At 42.4% G+C, this 19,522-nt stretch overlaps 1 protein-coding gene across 1 annotated transcript in view; it reads right to left on the bottom strand.

Annotated features, from left to right (window-relative positions):
* Nucleotides 1-6,610: 6,610 nt before the first annotated feature.
* SPTLC2 (serine palmitoyltransferase long chain base subunit 2) overlaps nt 6,611-19,522 on the bottom strand; it is a 73,437-nt gene continuing 60,525 nt past the window's right edge. Inside the window, exons 10-12 of the mRNA XM_080395279.1 lie at nt 14,966-15,101; nt 12,925-13,054; nt 6,611-7,365 (exon numbers count right to left, since the gene is read on the bottom strand). Coding sequence (XP_080251405.1) covers nt 7,246-7,365; nt 12,925-13,054; nt 14,966-15,101 — 386 coding nt within the window. The 3' untranslated portion in view covers nt 6,611-7,245. The remainder of the gene's footprint in view (nt 7,366-12,924; nt 13,055-14,965; nt 15,102-19,522) is intronic.

The raw sequence follows: 19,522 nt of genomic DNA, 5'->3' as shown, positions 1-19,522 counted from the left end.
TCCGGCTGCGGAGGCCGCCCCGAGCGCACGGCAGGAGCGGGGCTACCTCCCCCCCGGGTGCCCCCTCTCGCGCCGGCAGCATCTTTGCCGGCCCCCCAGCCCGCCGGCAGCACGGTGCGGCTGGTCCCTCGGGAGCCGGAGAGCATCATTTCCCAGGATTTCCTTCCAGGCATCCAGCAGCCTGCGGAGGTGACGATTAGGGAAACACACTGAAAGGCGGTCTGGCAGCCCACTGAAGAAAGGTGCCAGTGCTAGCAGAGACCCCAGCAAGGGACACCTAGCAGGGACAGGGACACGGACACCTAGCAGGGACAACCCCAGCCCGACGTGCCCACAGCAGCCTCAGCACAACCCTGAGGGTCACCTGAGCCCATCTGTGCCCCCAGGGCTGAGCACGGGAGCAGCACCTCCTTTCCAAGCCAGACATCATCTGGTTTACACAAACCTAGGGCTGGGATGAATGGAAGGAAATGTTTCAAGCAAGGCACAGGCTCCAAGACAGATGTGAGGTCAAGAATCCCATGCGAGAAGGATTAAAAAGCCCTTTCAAACATCTCATTAGCAGCATGACAGCTGATAGCGGCCTGACACTCTTCACAGCACCCAAGGGGAGGAGGCGGGCTGCAGAGCCAAGCCAGCTCTGCGTGGCTAGTGCGGAGCCAGGGCAGGCACCCACAGGAGGGCTACAGGCCAGGCACGGCCGTAGCCTCTGCAGACCTGGCTCGCCAGCACAGAAGCTTCTCTAGACTGGGCTGTTGCTGTACACTGGACCCGAGACTGGTAAGAAACAGCTAAGCATCCATCTCAGCATCCATCCCACAGGCAAGTTTGCTGGCGCTGGAGTCCAAAGGCAGAGGGGGATACTCACCTAAGCTTGCAAACAAGTTACAGTTTCACCTAGCCATTCTAGTATGAAACTCTTGTGGGGTTTTGGTAGGGTTTTTTTTTTTCTTCTTTTCTTTCCTTCTTTTTTCCTTTTAGGGAGTGGAAGAGAGATGGGGAAGGAAAGGGGAAGAAGGTTTGGTCTCCCTAACAGGGAAAAAGCCTCATTAACATTAAGCAAAACACCCGACACTATCCCATTTTTTTAAAGTCTTTATTATGCAGAACATAGAATATATTTGAATGGATTTTTTTTTCCCAAGCAGTTTTTTCTCCAGTGTTTGGTTTTGTTTTGGTTTTTTCTTTCTTTTTTTTTTTTTTTAAACATGCATTGTTACCTTTTTAAAGCCAATGTATCATCCATTTATCTTTTCCCTGCCCACAGAGCATCCAACTTCATGTTAACCCCAAGTGTAAAAAAAATTAGACATCTGGCATAAAATATTTTGGGGGAAGCCCATTTAAAAATTTTATCTAAAATGTCTTATCTACAAAAAAATCCAATATATATGTACATATTATAGCAACACAGAGGCATAAGAATACAGTGCAATTTAAGATGAAGTGGTGTGACATGGCAATTCTGCCCAGGGCTTGTGGAAATATGGGCCACCATTGGCTTTGTGGCTGCTAGCCTAAAGCCTCAGGCTCCAGCGTTCCTCTGATCTCTCTCAAACTGGTCTGAAGTTAATAATATTGGAAGGGCGGAGACGCATTTTGCTTAATATACCATTAGGGGGTAGCAGAAATACTGTCTGAACAGGATGAGATTTGGAAAGAAAAAGAAAAAGCAGCACTTTACAGCAGTCAGATGGTTTGGTGCACGTTTCCTTTCGCCATAGGTATTTTTGGAATGGCACCAACCCATGGCATATTCAAGTGAGACCTGTTCACCTACCGTTGAGGAAATGGATTTGCTAGCTGCCACTGCTTCTGAAGTCCCTGACCCTCCCAATAATTCTCTGGCTTTCAGTGGCCCAGGAACAAGTTACGATGCTTGCTACATAGAAACATGGGTGCAGAGAACTGCACTATTTTTGGCCTTCACGTGCAGACACCTCTTCTGCTCCTTAAATAGCTGCTAACCAGGGTCAAACACAAAACGAGTTGAATGTCTCCCCCCCTCCCAAGAAAACAGCAGTACATGTTGCTTAACTAAGAGCACAGAGTATTATTTCACGGGTTAAAATCCATCGCATTCTTCAAGGTCAATTTTCATTTCCATTCTTCATACCAAGAGCCACAGTTTTAAGGCCTTCAACACACACCAGTCATCATCTCCTTCCTTCACCCAGCCCCTTTTGGGGATGTCAACACAACAGCTCCAATGTCTGCAGTGAACACTTCTCTTTTTAGTGAAAGATAAAGCACAAGACTTCACACAAACACTTCACGGCTGTGCTCTAGCTTCATGTCCAAATCCTTGAACAGGTGAACGACTGCAAGGCTGGGGATGTTTACAGGAATACAAGCCATCACGATGGCATCCGAGTTGTGGGTGTGTGTTTGGGTTTTTTTTTTAATAAAATATTTTTAAATTTCTTTTAAAGCTGTGTGCAAGTTATACAGGTCAAATGACTGGTGCTTTTCCCTAACAGTGGTCCAATGCCACTTGGGTACCAGGTCCAGTACTGAAGCCACCTGCCCAGGGGTCACATTAGGCATTCCCAGAGAGCAGTGCTTCACCTGTGTTAAACCAGAACAGACTGCGGGTACCTCTGATCCCTGTGCAAAAGGTGACACCCACACAGATCCCAGCATGCTTGACACTTTCACAGGTTGAGTATAAACTGTAAAAAAAAAAAATATAAACTGTACATATAAACGGTATAAATTTTGACTGATCATTGTATGTTGGGATAAATCTCCACAATTTTCCTTCCCTCTAATGCAGCTCACGCATAGCACTCCAGATCCGATGCTGCAAGGTGTTCTCTTAAATGAAACTGCGCTCATGCTCACAGCTTTCCTCCAACCTTTCCTATGATCTGCCTGAACGGATTCTGGACCAGCAAACAGCTGTAAGCCAAGTACTTTGCAGAGGTTTCCTTTCAGTAAGAAATTAAAATTTGCACAGGAGAGGAAGTATTTACTTGGTGTGGAAAAGTTTTAGAGTGTCCCTTTGGGCACTGGAAGTTGAGTTTCTGTCTTAGGGAGGCTTGTTCAAGTAAGTACACATGAGAGATCCCCATATAGCTGAGAATAAGTGATGACTGCCTGCCCCTTTCCTCCACCTCTGTTGTATTGGTTCTTCATCCACACAGCACAGAGCTGGGTCACTGATTTCACAGGCACAATTCCCTTTCCTGCTCTGTGTGAATGTGCAGCTCTGACAGAGGGTACCACTTCTCCACTCTTAGAGGAAAGAGCATGAGGAAGACAGATAATGCAATTCCTTCACTGAATGACTTCATCACAGTAAGATGTTCGGTCAATTCACTCCTGAGTCTTTGCCTAAAGCAGAAGTGTGCTACACCAGTAACCCAAGAACCAGAACAGCTCTTTAAGTATGCTACTTAAAAGGGAAAAAAATTATAGAAATTAAAGAGTTAAATATACCATATAGATATATATACACACACAGAGACACTGTACAGGAGTCCGTGTCTTGTGTAATAAAAAAAAAGCAAGCCCTGAATATTTTGACACAAAACCCCCTTGGTTTCTTCTCTACCACAGAACTAAAGAATTATGAATCAGGCTCCTTAAAACAAAGGTCTACTTGGGAAGGCCAGTTTCTAACAAAAAGCAGATCTCTCACTCTCTGCTGATGCTCGGTAATAGGAGCTCCTCAATGTTCTGAAGAGTAAAAGAATATGGCCATCAGCCTTAAAAACTGTAATGATTCTAAACTCTTTGCTCAGCAGATGCAAAATCTTGCTTGCTAAGTTCTTCAGAGAAGTACTGGGAAGGTAACTGTTGTATATTTATGACTAAGTTTAGCCAACGTACAGTACAGAGCAAAATCCTTTGTTCAAAAGCAGCCTTCATTTTCTTTTGAATTTTGCATCTCCTAAGAAATACCAGGAGTCATTTTCAATTAGAACGTCTCAGAAAAGTTGGCAGGGACTGAAGTCTGTTTCTTAAGCAGTCTTTCTTCCTTTGTGATCTCTCAAGATTGGTTCTTTCGTTCACTTCTACTGCCAGGATAAAAAAGGGAGACAGATTTCTGGTCAATACATGAATATCAAAGCAGCAATACATTCTACACATAGTGGGACAGCATACATGCTGTAGGTTTGCCTAGTACAAACCAACAGTGGGCTGCTCCTTTGGTTGCAGGAGCAAAGTTTTTTAGTAGATGCAAGATTTTCCTGGCTTTCATGCTCAGTGAATTAGTGACTTAAAAGCGCGAAATCTTGGACTTGTAGCTTCTTACTTTTTCAGAAGCAGTTTTCATCAGGTACCACTTTGGCAAATCAGGTTCCCCTGAATAAAAGAAGGGAAGAAGTTGCTTCTGAAAAAGAATATGGCTGAAATGCAACCAAGCAGTTTGCAAATGCTACTAACTGCCTGAAAGATCTCTGAAATGTCTTTACAACTCAGAATTCAAAAGTCATATGCAGACATCGTGACAGCAGAAAGACACTAAATGGCAGAAGTTTAGCACGAACACAATTTCCTCAACAAGTGCAACTGGAATCCCAATAGGGACCAGTAATCTTAAAACACTGACAATTTCAGAAGTGTTATACAGGAGTTATCTGAATTACTGAGATTTATCCAGATGTTCTTCTCCCTGTTAAAGACAAGATGCCCTAAAACCCAATCCCAGAGGCAAGATTAAGACTCAAGACTTGTAGAATCTATGACAACCCACTCCTAACTTAATACATCACAGTTTTCAAACTGACTTGAGTATACAACAGACACAAGCACACTGTACATCTACACCTGGAAATGCTCAGAACAGCTCCCTACTGACCCATGCCTATGCCTTGAAGCTGGTTGGTTTTGTCTCATGATCAAATCAACAGGACCTGGGCTGGAGTCAGGGCTTCTGCACTAACTGCTTCTTGTTCCTTACTACAATCCAGAAAGGGGAAAAAAAAAAAAAAAAGCAGAAATTCTTTGAGGTAAAGCTTCTTGAAGTCAGAAAGCAGGTCATCTTCTGCAATGGTAGAGCTAGTCCTGGGCAGAACACAGGCGAGAAAGTAAGTTGGTGCAATTGCAGTTTACTCGCTCTGTGGCTGAACAAATGAGACTACTCCACAGCCATCAGAGTTGCACATACAAGTTACAGACTTCTTGGACTGTGCACACACTTTGCTCCAGAAGGCAAGCAAATTGACATTAGTGGACCAAGACAGAAACAATTATCTGGATCTATTTTCAAACAGTCAGTTTTAGTTCTTCTCATCTAATTAAACTTCTGAAATGCAATGGTAAAACACTGAATCAGTGTTTTGAAGTTCCATTACATTAAAATGGAACAAGATCTAGAAATGCATAAAGATAGATATACTATAAAATAGGGGCCAGTTCTGCTTTAAGTCACCAGATGTATTTGCAGAATTGCTTGGTTCTAGCGAGCAAAGTGCTCCTTCCCCGTTAGCTGCAGAGCGAACATAACAGAATTTAAAATTAATTTTTTTGCAGCACCAGGCAAATAGCTTTGAGATGCACTCTGCTTTGGTGTTACGATGAAGTTCTTTAAAAAACTCCAGTCACCTGCAAAAAGCATCATGCTAACTCAAACGGAAGAGGTGGACCAACCCAAGTGACACGATGTTAAAGCTCTACTCTCTTTGCAAAAATACTACGTGTCGAAGGTGTAAAATACAGAAACAAGCTATACTGTAACTGACTCCTGTTAAAAAATTGTTGGTGCCTCTTCAATGATCCATTCTGTTCACTGAAAGAATTCTAGATGCAATGACTAAGTAGCAGACCACCTCTAAGGTGTGCTAGAGCAAAGGTGTCTATTTTAAACTTTGATTAGAGTAAGACAGCGTGGAACTTGCAAATAAAGGTTCCAAACAGCAAATGGCTCAGTGAACATTAATTTGATCTCACAGTAACAGAAATGCAAAAGAATAAAGATGACAAACTAAATGCAATTGTGAGGACATTCTCTCTTCAGGGAAGGCCTATACAGACACACAGCTAACGACTTTGCTGGCTAGCCGAATGTAACGTACGATAAAAGACCCAAGCTGTCTATAATCTTTGCATAAAAGCCTTGTGCAACAAAGCCAACGAAGAACACCTCATATTATGCCAAGAAACAGTGAATCAGCGTGGCAGAGGGTAGCAATCAGTCTTTCACAGATCTGCATGAAATAAGTGGTTCTCCTAACAGTCATCCATCGTATAGGCCTACTAGGAGTTCTGGTCTTAACAAAAAGCACAAGGCTTACTATAGTTTACTTAATAGCAAGAGCACCCTTCTAGAACCTAGCAGTGACTTGTTCACGGTTTTATGGTAATTCTAAACCAAGAGAAATTAACCTGAAGATGAGAAAGCACTAAAACCACCTTGTTCTGTTTAAAAAAAAAAAAAGGGGAGGGGAGAGGGAAAGAAGTATGTCAAAAGGAAGACAAATTCACTACCCATTAAAAAAAAAAAAAAACAAAACCCCTCTCCATCACTTACCCTATATCAAGAACAATTAGTGTCAAAGCCAGGAGACAATCTGGTATCCATACTGGGAAGGAAAAGAGGCTAGAGTGCCAGAAGTCCTTCTGCCCATGGCTTACAAAACTAAATAATGTTTGGGAACAATGGTCCTGTCAGTGACATGTCAACAACACATTTATTTTAAAAAGGCTAAATTCAAGTTTTAAACACAAGTAACTGCAAAAGAAAAAAAAAAAAAAAAAAAGGAAAAAACAAACAACTTTGGTTGATTATCCATTTTGTTAAATACGTCAAAGTTAGCAATCAACAGTTTCTCTAGGAAGTCTCCAAGAATAGCCAGGTCAGCTCATTCCTTATTGGGAAGGTCAGACACCTAGCAGTGACACTGGAAGTGCTGCCATGCCAGCGTCACACATGCTCACAACATCTCAGCCAGCATTTGGGGAGCCTGATGGTGCATACAAAGTCTGAGCCGATCCGCCACAGCCAACTTGGGTTGCTGTGAACAAATTGAGACAAATAAATAAAAAAAAGCAACAAGAAAAAAAATAAAGCCAAGCACCTCTAGGGCCAGACCCTAAAGACACAGGAATCAAAGCTTTTTTTACCTCCTCTCCCTATTTACAAAATGCCATTTAGAGCTGATGTGACCACCTCAGTATTGTGAGAAAATGTCTTTTATGCTAAGCAGTCGTAAGTGTGTTGTTCACGGATGCTGTGGCCTGCATGCCACGGAGTGTCCCATGGGGTGTGTCCCTCCCACCAAGGCACACAGAGGGAGTTCAGTCTTCTGTTTCTTCATATGTTGTCTCGTCAAACGGCCGGTCCAAGAGAGGTACCAAACGGTGACGGGAATACTTCAGTTGCAAAAGGTCCCCAACTTCATCAATTTCTTTTAAAGCCTGAGAAAGAGACCACAGTAGATCAGCAGGAGAGAGATGCAAGTTAGCAGCACATCTTCCTTTTTGCATGCCTGCAGACTACTCTGACAGCCATTTTACTCAAGTAGTTTCAGAGGTACATAGGATTTGGTTTTGATTTTACCACTCAGAAGTCTCAGGACCAAGTGAGCAGCACTGGTCACTTAACAGAGTGCCTCCGCACCCACTTGACTACTCCACTTCCAAGGCAGGATCATAATATCCAGCAATACTAACTCAAATTTCACAGTCATCCCCAAAAAAGCCACAACTATTCACAGACATAAAAACCTGAGAACAATGTTCTTCACTTCCTGGTGGTAATAAAGCTGAAGCAGAGAAAAATGAAGTAGTACATGGAGGTTTGACTCCTCTTGATGTATCACTCAGTATGAAAACATGCGTGTAAGTGTACCATCTCTGATCTACTCTATTTTTTAAATTGAAAGGCAGCAAAAGGCAAACTGCAACGTTGTGCTAATAAGTTCTATCGATGCATTTATTGTATCTATATTTGGTTAATTTGCATCATCCATATACAATGAGAGATGCAAGCTCTGTATCGTAAACAATACTGCATGGGAGATTGTTGCCAGCCGCTCCAAGGAATGAAAAAAAAGTTACTCTGGGTAGGATCCCCAGCATTTTCTCCCTAGAAAGCAAGTCCCACTGACTCAGGTTGCCACAAAGGCAACTCTCAGGCAACTGATGGCCCAGAACACAGCTAGGGAGCTAAAAAAACCTTTCACCGTTCTGGCCTGAGTGCAAATGTTATGAAGTATACCAGAGATCAAACATGTGCTAGCACAAGAAACGAGGAAAGTCCCGGCTCAGTTAATCATATTTCATGTTGCAATCTCTTTGATAAGTCACTGGTTCACAACAGGGTTTGTTAAAAGCCAAACCCTAAACTTCAATTCATTTCTCTACAGATGACTCCTGAAGCAAGGTACAAAATAAATCCGTTGCTGCAGACAAGTCTGCAACAGTACGTGATGGTAATTATCTTATACTGGCAAGTGACAAAGAAATGAGTTCAGAAGACGACTTCCAAGTCTCATGTGGTTTTTGAACTCCACGGTTGGCATTCTGCACTCCCTTGAATTGTAGATTTATTCAGATAGGTGCATTCAGCATTCCTTCAGAACGCCGCTAATTCAACATTAGTGTTCCATTTTTAATATGTTCTGGGTCAAATGCCTGTCTCTTGAGAATAGCTGGCAGACGGGGGTTAATATCCCTACATGCTTTTCCTTCCTGGATAGATACTTCAAGTTTTTGTTCTTTAAACAATGGCCCCTCATGCTTGTTATATCTGGCAGCAAAAACCTCTCCACTCTAAAACCTGGGGGAACGACAAACCCAGAAGTTGGACCTTGGTAAAAACAAAACAAAACAAAAGCATGGGCACAGTTTGCCAGAGCTTTAAGTACAGATCCCATATGGAAACAATTTAAGGTTGAATTTCTGTTGAAAGAGTCTGTTAACTGTTATTCTTGAATGCAGATTTAGGATTTTATTAATTTAAAACAAAAAGGACCATGTGACCAGCAAAGACTACAAAGGAAACGGCACTGGTGAACTCTGACTTCAGGAGAGTGTAATATATTTTTCATCACTGAAAAGAAAGCATCAGCCCACAGGGATGCAGGTTATGAGGGACTTCACTCTGATCCTGAGCCAAATATTTTCAGGCAAGGAAGTTTTATTTACATAAAACGGTTAAAATTGTAACTGAGAACTGCTCCCCATCATGTGGGTTTATTTAATAAGAACAAGGAAGCATTACTAATATCAGCATTTACAAGACAAGCTTCTCTTCCCCTTGCTCCAAACCTGGATAAATTTTGTTGAGGAAAAAAAGCCGTAACAGCCCTAGTTAGCATCCATGCACACACAGATGGGCTACCAAGCTCTATTCTCTGTCAGACTTGAAGAAGCTCTCTGCCAGTTCTCACCATGCCTATTCATTTCAGTTCTTTTTCCTCCAGGATAATGTTGCCACAGTTCAGCAGAGGGCTCAGATCCGAGGGCTGCCTTAACGATTAGCTGCCTGAAATCAATCCCCTTTCACTGCATCACAAGAAAACACGACACAAAGTCACTGACACAAAGACTTGCTCCTTATTAACTCCTCTTGCCAATGTCCCGGGTTCAGAGCATGCAGCTGTTTTGAACCTTTTGAACCTTAAAGTGGATTACACTAACTTGGAACAAAGCCTCCACATACTGAGCTAAATCAGGAGTCCTCCATTCACTTCAAAATTCACACCTCGTTTTGTCCTGGATTAATTTTCTTAGGCAGCAGAGAAGCCCTAGTCTATTAAACAAGCATTTCCTCGATTCAGAGCATTTAGCACCTACAGAGGTACACTAGAAACGAGTCTTTAGAGTTAAATGCATGACACTTGAAACTTTTTCTGGAAAGCAGGAAGACTTGTAAGTGAATTGACAGGAAAAGAGCTTTTTTTAAGCTGAGTAATAAAAGTTACAGATTGGTTTTGGAAGAGAGCAAGTATAGCACTTATATAGACCCTGCAAAAGCAGCTTGTTATGGTAAAGTCGCTGGCTAGTCACTGAGAGAGAAGACCAAGAATCTAACCAACAGCAAGACTGGATGATTACTTAGGTAGTGTCAGCACATCAAATTTGCATGATTTCAGTTATAGCTCAGTTTGCAGTAATATATTTCAGAGACTTCAGTTTTCTTTCTTTTCCTTCCTCCCACCTCCTTCCCGTTCATCCCCTCATGTCCACCTGGCCAGAAGTTACTGCTCCCTCATTTCCGTCAATGCACTCAGTTCTATTACCACGCTCTGAGCCAAGACTGTGACACCACTGATTTCACACGGAGCAAAAGGAAGAGGAGGGCCTTCTCTAGACATGCTCGTTCAGAATTTTTAACTGGTACAGAAAAAATGGAATCAGGATAATTATAGGAAGAGTAGCAAGACAAATAGCTGGGAAGGAACTCTGTAAGCATGCTGTTGGAGTGTCAGGGCAGACTCTCTCAGGTCTTACAAGGCAGAAAACTCAGAAGCAGCAAGTACAGCACCACAGATACATGGCAGGGTGTTTAACTGATACAGAATGATGCTAAATACACACACCACCAAATTGCACGCACCGCTGCTGTCACATTAAGAAGGGGGGGGGTTTCTCAAACCCTTTATATTTGATACAACTACTCCAGTCTCTGGAGACTTACAACTGCAGCTGAAGATTTTTATTATAAAATGCAAGTTTGTGATGGAATAAGGTTTGATGATTGCTGGTGATAATACACTGACTGCAAGCAAGCTTAAAACAATATACCTATTAGCAGACAGCGTGAGTTAGTCATAGAATAAAGATCTTACCCAACAGGCGCCCCTATGGGGGAGAAGACAGGTTCAGCCTGTCGACTGACCCCAGAAGTTACGATGGAGTCTTCCCTAACCTCTCCCCTCATCCGTCCACTTTTTATACTTCATAGTATATTACATTGCATATTCATTTATCATACCCAGGACTGGTTACAAGTTTCTCGCTTCTAGTGCGAATCAGTACGCATCCTCAGCACTGCTGAAGCTCTCTACTAACTACACATGCTCCTCAAGCAGGGTCTGCCCTCTTTTGAGGGGGCTGTTTGAGTTGGAGGTCGCCATCTCCCACTACTGCAATTATCTGTCTTATTTTCAACTAATTTTCTGTTGATGTCAGTGGATTGCAACACTTTATCAGCCTGTCTCCTCTCATAGCCAGAACTTTCTTCACTTGAAGGCTTCTTTCTGTGTAACTTAGATAATGGCGTTCTTTTCATGATCTGTTCTTTGTTTCTCATCCTCCCCAAGGCTGACTCCCTTGATTAGAAGTCCCTTCATTTATAACAACTTTAAAGAGTGGGTCAGCTTGACCTAACTGTGCACAGATGCCCCCCTTCAGATTTATTTTCTTTACATTTAGGCAGAGCTCGAGTGGCTCTAGGCATATACATTGCTGTTGCTGACTGGTATCCCGTGCCCAGCAAGGGGTCGTAGTACCTTGGAGGCAGGTAACTTTGGGATGGAGGTGTGCGTTGGTATTACCATGAGATTATTTCATCTGAGGAAGGTCATTTTGCCACAGTAGTTGGTTCAGCAGCAGACATCTCAGATTCTTCGTGTGACAACCGCTAAGCAGCTTATCAGCTGCGTGGTACCACCAAGTTCCCATTCCTGCAGGGAGCAGAGCCCGGCTGCAGGGTCTCCACTCTGCTCTGCCCTCTGTTACTCCTGTAACAGTGCTGAGATGGCAGGGTGTTCTGCCTAGGGAGCTGTGGTAAAGTAGATTTCGTGCGTGCCAGCCATCCTGAAAGCAATAACTGTATTTGACCCTAGAAAGTTTTCTGTAATACTATGCTTCTGTTAGATCCCAGTTTTCTCTAATTCCCCCCGGCAATGTGATTTTTCCATAGTCACCCATCTCTGCTTGCACCTCTTATATGCTTCCATTTTATGGTTTTGTTGGTTTGTTCATCTGCGCAGGCTTCCCACTACATTTTCTCTCCTGTGAGTCAGGATGGACCATTTTTCATGGTAGGGGGAAAATCAACCAGCTGTCCTGGACACGACCTCTCTTTGGGACTGTATCCTATGGGATTCTTTCAGGCAGCTCTCTGAACAGAACAGAATCTACTCTCCTGAAGTCCAAGGGCATGACTCAACCTAGCTCAGGTTCTGAGTTACAGAACAGCAAAGTGGGGAAAAAATACAACGGAGAAATTTGACAGAGCCTAAGCCAGCCCAGGTACATTTCTAAGCAGACTATTCAGAAGACTCAAAAATTAATGTTGTTACTACACTAAGATGTACTAAGGATAGTCAGGCTTATTCATATAACCATGTAAGTCACAGACTAACTTCCATCCTTAATTTTTAAGGCAGCATCTCCTAATTGTGATGCAGGCCTCCTTAGCGGGGACCTCCATTCCCGCTGGAACATGCTTAACGCAGGCAGGACTCAAAGGCACTGCAGGTGCCACAGACTTGTTTGAGACAGGCTCATTTAAGATAAAGAGCTCTGAAGCTGTAAACAAGAACTGGAAAAGTAATCTTCGGAACAAAAATTCTCACTGGTAATCACGTGCTGAGGTTTGCACTTGCTTTTGAGAAGAATATAGATGCTTTGGAGGTTCCCAGGCTTCCCCCGCCCCCCAACCTTTTGCATCTAGGGTCAGAAGTAGCAGAATTTTTGCCTTCTAAAAGACTCAGTGGAAGGTAGAGCTTCTTAAGAGAGGGGGAGAAAAAAGCACTGTCTCAAAGGAATGAGACCGTCTCCCTCGCGTAACTTAAAACAGGAAAAGAAAGTCCCTGGGATTTACTGTAGGCAGCCATTCCACATTGTTGAAGCAAGGAAAGAGAGATGGAGTCGTTGCCAGCTCTACTACACAAGGCTTTGAACATTAGGTTCAACCAGTTTGTGTACCAAACATTGAACCAGTCTACAAAAAAAAAAAATAGACAATTGTTTTATCTGTTGACAAAAGGCATGAGCAAAAGGAAGACAAGATGAGACACTTACTGTATCAAGCATCTCTTTGGTATGAGCTGCAGACAAACAGAACCTGGCTCTGGACTCGATGATGGGGGTGGCAGGGAAACCCACAACCACAACACCGATGTTCCGCTTCAGCATCTCACGCCCAAACGCACTGCCAGAGAGAACAAGAAAGACTGTCAGCACGATACCAGTGGCAGCAAAGCAGCAGCAGCATGAAGGTCTCAGCGTGTTAACCATACAGGCATTTGTTTAAAGCAAGCCTGTAAGACCACAGTTTGGAGCTTCCAGTGCTTTCTTTTAGAAGCAGAACACCTGTTCACAAAAGCCTTTTTTAAATTCAGTCCCAAGGTGGTCCTCCTCAAAAGACTTCACTGTATTAAGTTCTAACAAACCTGAAGAATTGTATGTGCCAGAGGCCGGTCTTTTAGCAGGCTGTACCTAAATGGATTTGTAACCTAAGCCTGGAAATCTTTCCAATAGGAAACAGGTATTTTGGCTCGGAAGTTTGACTATAAAGGAACCCTCCATGCTGCAATCCCCCAAAGCAGATGCTTCTGCAGTTTCAGGATGGTTTGTTTTCACCAATTTAATTCAATTAAAGTGCACGATGGGGTCACAGAATGTCACACTTTTAAAATGCCTATCATGGGAACCACTGAATTGCCACAAACTGAAAGCATTTAATCCGATACCAGATATTTTTAAGGAAGGTGCAAAAAGCTCATACGATTGTCACACAGTATCTTCAAGAAAACAAATTTTCATGGGGAATAAAGAAATTAGTGGCTGTGACTTATGCAATGAAGCACAAAGATCTAGATCCTTTCCAGGATGGTAGTGCAGCTGCGGGTGTTTCTACAGGCCACGGCTAATCCTTTCTGAGCTGACCTTATCTTGAGAATTAGCAAGGATAAGGATGTGTAAAAATAACATCCTTTTATTAGGTTTTAAAGTTTTCTGCCTTTGACTTCTGCTACACCTATGGCTCCTTACAAATAGGTGCATCCTGAAACACTTCATTTTGTATCTATTTAGTACTCTCAAACTATTTTAGAAACAGACTTCAAGAGACAAAGAAAGGATGAAGTAGACCAGTTGCAGATCCTAAAGGCCAACTCTCAGAGTTCTGTGTTCTTGCTCGTTTTAAAGTAAGTTACTGGCCCAACTGCTCAGCTAATAAACATTTCCATGAACGTTTTCAGGGAACAGAATTTACTGACTGGTAGAGAAGGTGGGTGGTAGAAACAGTATGTCTCTGTGTGTGTGATGGCGCACACTGCAGACTGTACAGCACCCATGAAGGTTCCAGGCTCTTAAATAAATTTGGTTATACTGAGAAGGGTGGAGGAAGACTATCTGGCTTCATGCAGAGAGTTAGGTGATATTTGTTCCCTCGCAGAAACACAGTGCTTAGCTAGGCTGAAGCCTAACTGAGCTGTAATAGCCCTAGAGATGCTTGGTATGGCTTAAAATGAAGCTACGTGCTCCAAATTTGAAAGTGTTGGTTGAGCACTGCACTGAAAAGCAGTTATCAAAGCCAAGTTGTTCTATTAGTATTTACAATAACAATATCTGAGCTATTAAGTACAGACCTCTTAAAAAAACATGGGATTCATCAAATACAGGTTGTTGTGTCCCATCATGTCTTGCCCCCCTGCTTTTTTTTTTTTTTTTTTAAATAATTTTCAGAGTTCATCTATGGGAATGTTGGCTGCTTCTGACCCAGAAACTGGTTGAAACATTCCTCCAGTGACTTTTAATGTCAGTTTCCATTCAATTTCAGCTTCTCTTTAGCACATACATACACTTCACAGGTAAACCCCGCACCCAACTTTTAAAACATGACCAGTAGTCTTAAAATTGCTTCCCTGAAGTGCTTTTTTGCTGACCCAAGCTAAAAGCCTTGATTTTCTCAAGATCGCTTATGGGAAGCTTCCACGTTTCGTAAGACTCAGTAACGATCATAAAAGCAAAAAATCAAACCAGTCTTTTCTTATACTTAGAAAAGTCTTAATATTCTTGTACTAATCTAGCTTTAAAGAAGTTATCCTGTTAAACATACCCAATTTTTGCTGGCATGTACAGCATCAGAGGCACGACAGGAGAATCTTCATTTCCGTAGATAATAAAGCCCATCTCTTTCAGTCGTCTCCTGAAGTATCTCGTGTTCTCTGCTAGCTGCTGCACACGAGCTCTCCCTACAAGATAAATTAAGACAAGACTGTGAACGCAACAGTCATAAGTCACACGCACAATTGCAATGCAAAGACCTCTAGCTAAAGTACAAACTATGAATGTACCGCTTGTGCTTATGGAAGTGTTAAAATTAAATGCAAACTAGAATTCAGAGTTTCTTCTCCCTCATGTAATCAAGATTAATCACCCATTTTCTGACAAGGCTGTAGCTGAATGGACTAAGACAGGCACAACCATCAAGTCCAAGCACTCCCTAGTCTTTCCATATCAGTTTTTTCATCAAGAGGTACCTGGCAAAACAAAGCAGTTACCTGCTTTTAAACAAGATTCAAAATTTCCTCAAAATTCACTGGTAACTGCATCTTGAAGAGTTTGCTTACACTTTGAGTAATTAACAGAAACCTACTGTGTCAGCTGGGGCTGTTCGCCATGTTTTATTCTGCTTGTCGGTATTAATGGAAATTACTACTTTCCTCTTTAGATCCGCTTGCTGAACCGATCATGTGGCTGCTCCCTAACCTTTTTCAGTTAAAATGAGCTGGGTTTAAATTAAACCGATTACTTCTGAAAATCCAACTCACTCTGCCTAAGCAACAGTAGCCAATTTATCACATATCCAGCTGATTCTGTAAGGATTTCCCCCCTCGCCACATTTGTCAAAACTAGTACACAGGACATCAGACAGCTAGTATAATTCAAATATTCTAGCTATTCAGATACATATGCAACAAGCTATTTATCAGTTCATTAAATTCTAGCCTAGCATAGCGTGCTCTGTTTCTGTACTGCCCAGAAAAAGATCCACATCATCTCACCTAAGCAGACGATAATGTATTTCTGATCTAATGTGTTTAAGAGACGAAGCATTATGCCACTGATGAGACTATAATAAGTACATTTAGAATTTCTTGTCTCTGGTCCACTGAGTATATTTCTGGATAACTGATTATCCAAACACTGCCTTCACCAATGGATGATTCATGTACCGAAGCATTAAATCTACAGCAGTGCAGATCCATGCCTATGCCACATTGTGCAGTCAGCTGCTAGATATTAATCATCTTCCTTTAAAGTTGTAGATAACATAAGGTGATTAACCAAAAGGAACACCAGGTCTCAAAGAAACATTCAACACCCACATAGCTCTGCTCCAGGCCAGAACAAATGTAATTTTAAGAACCTATATAGTTTTTGTAGCCAAGAGTCTCAGACATTCCACCCACAAGCATGTAATCAAAGGCAAAATCCCATCAAAGGCAAAGCATGAGGAAAAAAGGATGAAACCTGTTAAGTTCGCAAAACTTGGCCTATCATTAGTGGGTAGGAGCTGGTATTTTTTACAGCTCTCCCTGCCATTTAAGACATCTCCATTAACAGCATTATTTCTTAATCTTTTCTCCCCCAGAGTTTCTGCAGAAGCTTAATTCCTCTTCCCCCAAAAGCAGGAAGGTTTCAGTAAAACACAAAGGCATCTTGTGCTTATGGAACTCATTTTTTAACCAACTCACATCAGATCAGATCCTCTAGTGGAGACTCAGTTTTCCCTTATGTTTTCAGACCAATTATTTGGTTATTTTAAATACCCTAGACTGCAAAGTGAAGCTGAAAAAATAAAAACCCCAACAAAATAAACAGGCCTACTGCAAGATACTACAGATAGCGGGCCAAAAGCCACTACTTGCATCCCTAACATTGAGACAACCGATAAAAAACACAAGTGTCCAGAGCAATCTACATGCAGAAAAAAGCTACTACGGTACCCAGCGAGAAAGCTGCATCCATGTCTCCTACATAGAAATGCACAACTTCTGACAACATTTCAAGTCAGTGATGTACAACCCCATTAAAATACACATGAGACTTCACCACTATGAGAGTAGTACGATAACATACACAGCTGGATACAACTGTTGTGATCAGCCCCTCTCCCATGACCAGGAATGCAGCTTCTCCCATATGTACGTTCTCTCCATGGTCCCATAAAGCATGGGGTTCACAGTGCTTCAAGCAGAAGTAACTTCAGCACCTGCATAGTTTTTCCCTCTACACATTCATACCTTTTTCCAAGTTGCTGGGAGTCTTTTGGCATAAAGATTAAAGAGCAACCTTAATTTGTAGTTGGCAACCGCTTCACAGTCTTCCTTAAACTCTTTCCCGCAAAAAGAGTTTATGATTCTAGATTTGTCCTTATAGATTGAAGAGTGCTTTGTGATGTAAACAACTTTCATGAACAAGTCTTTCAGTAATCGCCTTTTACAACAACGGACAGATTTGGAAGATACTTGCCTTCTTCAGGTTTGTGGGTCTTAAAAGCCTGTCAGCTTTTGCTTTGCTCCGGAACCATCAGTCAATTTAATGGAATTACTACCACTGTAAGAACTTGTCACTATGGCTACAACAATATTACCAAGAACTTGAAAACATATTCAGTGGTGTCTTTTCACTACCCACCACGTGTCATTACCATCTGAAGAGAACTGTGATCATGGTGAAGCAAAGCACCAGAAATCAAACAAGAACCGGGTGCAGGTTCCTTGTCCTCCACTTTCCTTTCTCCCTGCATCCTGTGCAACCACACTCCTCTGCACTTCAATGTATTTAATCTCCTATTCCACTATAAAATCCTGTACTTAAAGAGCGATGCTACATGCTAATTGAATAGGGTTTGCAATATTACACAACAAGTATACACCCAGCGTTCGGCTCTGTGTTAACATTTGCCTTTTCAGCCCCACTGGTACACACTAGTGGAGCAGGCTGTTAACCACTACTACAGTTTTACTATGTTTTCTGGGACCACAAAGCCAAACCAAGCAGTGCCTGGGTAACAGTGCTAACCCCACTTGCACCCAAAGAGTGCTGGAGCATTCAGACAGACTTCACAATCCCTTCCCAGCCCAGGCATCTTCTGAAGCTCAGCGCTCGGTCCACATCTGCTCAACTGCAGGGCGAGGAAGGCTGCCAGGACTACAGCAATCCTCCCGCAGCTGGCTTTCTTGGCAGTATGCAGCTTCATTCTTAAGACCACGCAAAAAAGGCCGCTTCAGACACCACCCTGCCAATTGTTCTCGCACAGGAGTTGTGCAACGATTCTGGTAACATACTTTCATCTAGAAAACTGGAATGTGATGACCTTTGGAGAGGGAAGGGAAGGGGGAAGAAAAGGAGGATTACTGGAACAGAGTTCTTCAAAAGGCTAGAAAACTAGACCCCCTTATCAGAGCAACTGATCTGAAGTCCCTTATAGGTCCTGTAAATGGCTTAAACCAGCTACTGACAGACCTACAATGGAATTAGAGGATTAACTAGTAACTTCTCCTTTACTTTTATACCCTTTTGCAAATTTACTGCAGTCATAACAAGATTTCTTTTGCAATTAAGTAAAATGCTTCCTTGTAGCAGCCCGGGCATCCTTTAGTCTAAAGCCTATCATGTATCTGCTGCAGAACATGCTGCCATTGTATCAGAAGTGGAGGTCACATGCCACCTAAAGAGGAGAAACACTCTCCCTTTAGCACCCTCAACTCAGCTATAGCTGTGCGGACTCAGCAGAGAAATTAAAAAGAACAGAGAAAAGAAATGCAACAATCACCTCTGCTTGGATAGCGAAAACGGGCTGAATATTTATCACTGACTGTATTTACAGTTAGAGAAGAGGAATGTGTTTTTACTTCACATAACTTTATACCAGTTCGAGATAACAGACAGTCACTCTAAAGTGGCATTGCTTATTTTCATACTGACATCTGTTTTACTGTACACCTTAAATGCAGAATACGTGGCGCAGAGCTGCAGCCCTCCTACCCCAGGTGCCAAGCGTGAACTCCCAGCTCAGCATCAGCTTTGCTGAGGAAATCACTCAGAGCTCCTCAAACCTTTGCTCTAAGGCATTGCCCGTAACATCACTGTTGTTCCCTACATGGCCAAGAATGCTAGATATATGCTTTTGCATTTATAAACACTAAGCAACTCAACTGTAGACTTAAGAGAACAGACAAGTCAGGCTTTAGAGTTTCTGCAGCAGAAGGGTATCAGCTGAACCGATACAGTAAGTAATGGCTGATTGTCATATTTTTACCATTCGTCCGATACTTCGCACATACCTTCCAAGATGAACAGCAAACTTCTGCCCACTTTTAAATAAGCCTTAAAAGATGGTGCTTCTAGATTTGTGCTGAGGGAGAGAATGTCTCTTTTCTCACAGTTTACCAAATGGCAGCTCGAGTCTTACAAATACATAAGGCAAGCAATATTCTTAGAAAAAAATGCAGCTAGCATCTCCCTGAAAAAAACCTAAAATATTCCAACACCCTAGAGAAAACGTTCCATTATGAATCTAAAAGCATAAGATGCATACTGCTCACAACCCTAGTGGAGAGTAAATTAGTATCTCTGCCAGGACAGATACCCACAGATTAAAAGT

Source organism: Falco punctatus, assembly GCF_963210335.1.
Source record: "Falco punctatus genome assembly, chromosome: 7".
Taxonomy (NCBI): Eukaryota; Metazoa; Chordata; class Aves; order Falconiformes; family Falconidae; genus Falco; species Falco punctatus.
The sequence above is the reverse complement of the archived record's forward strand: the minus strand, read 5'-3'. Positions and strand labels throughout refer to the sequence as shown.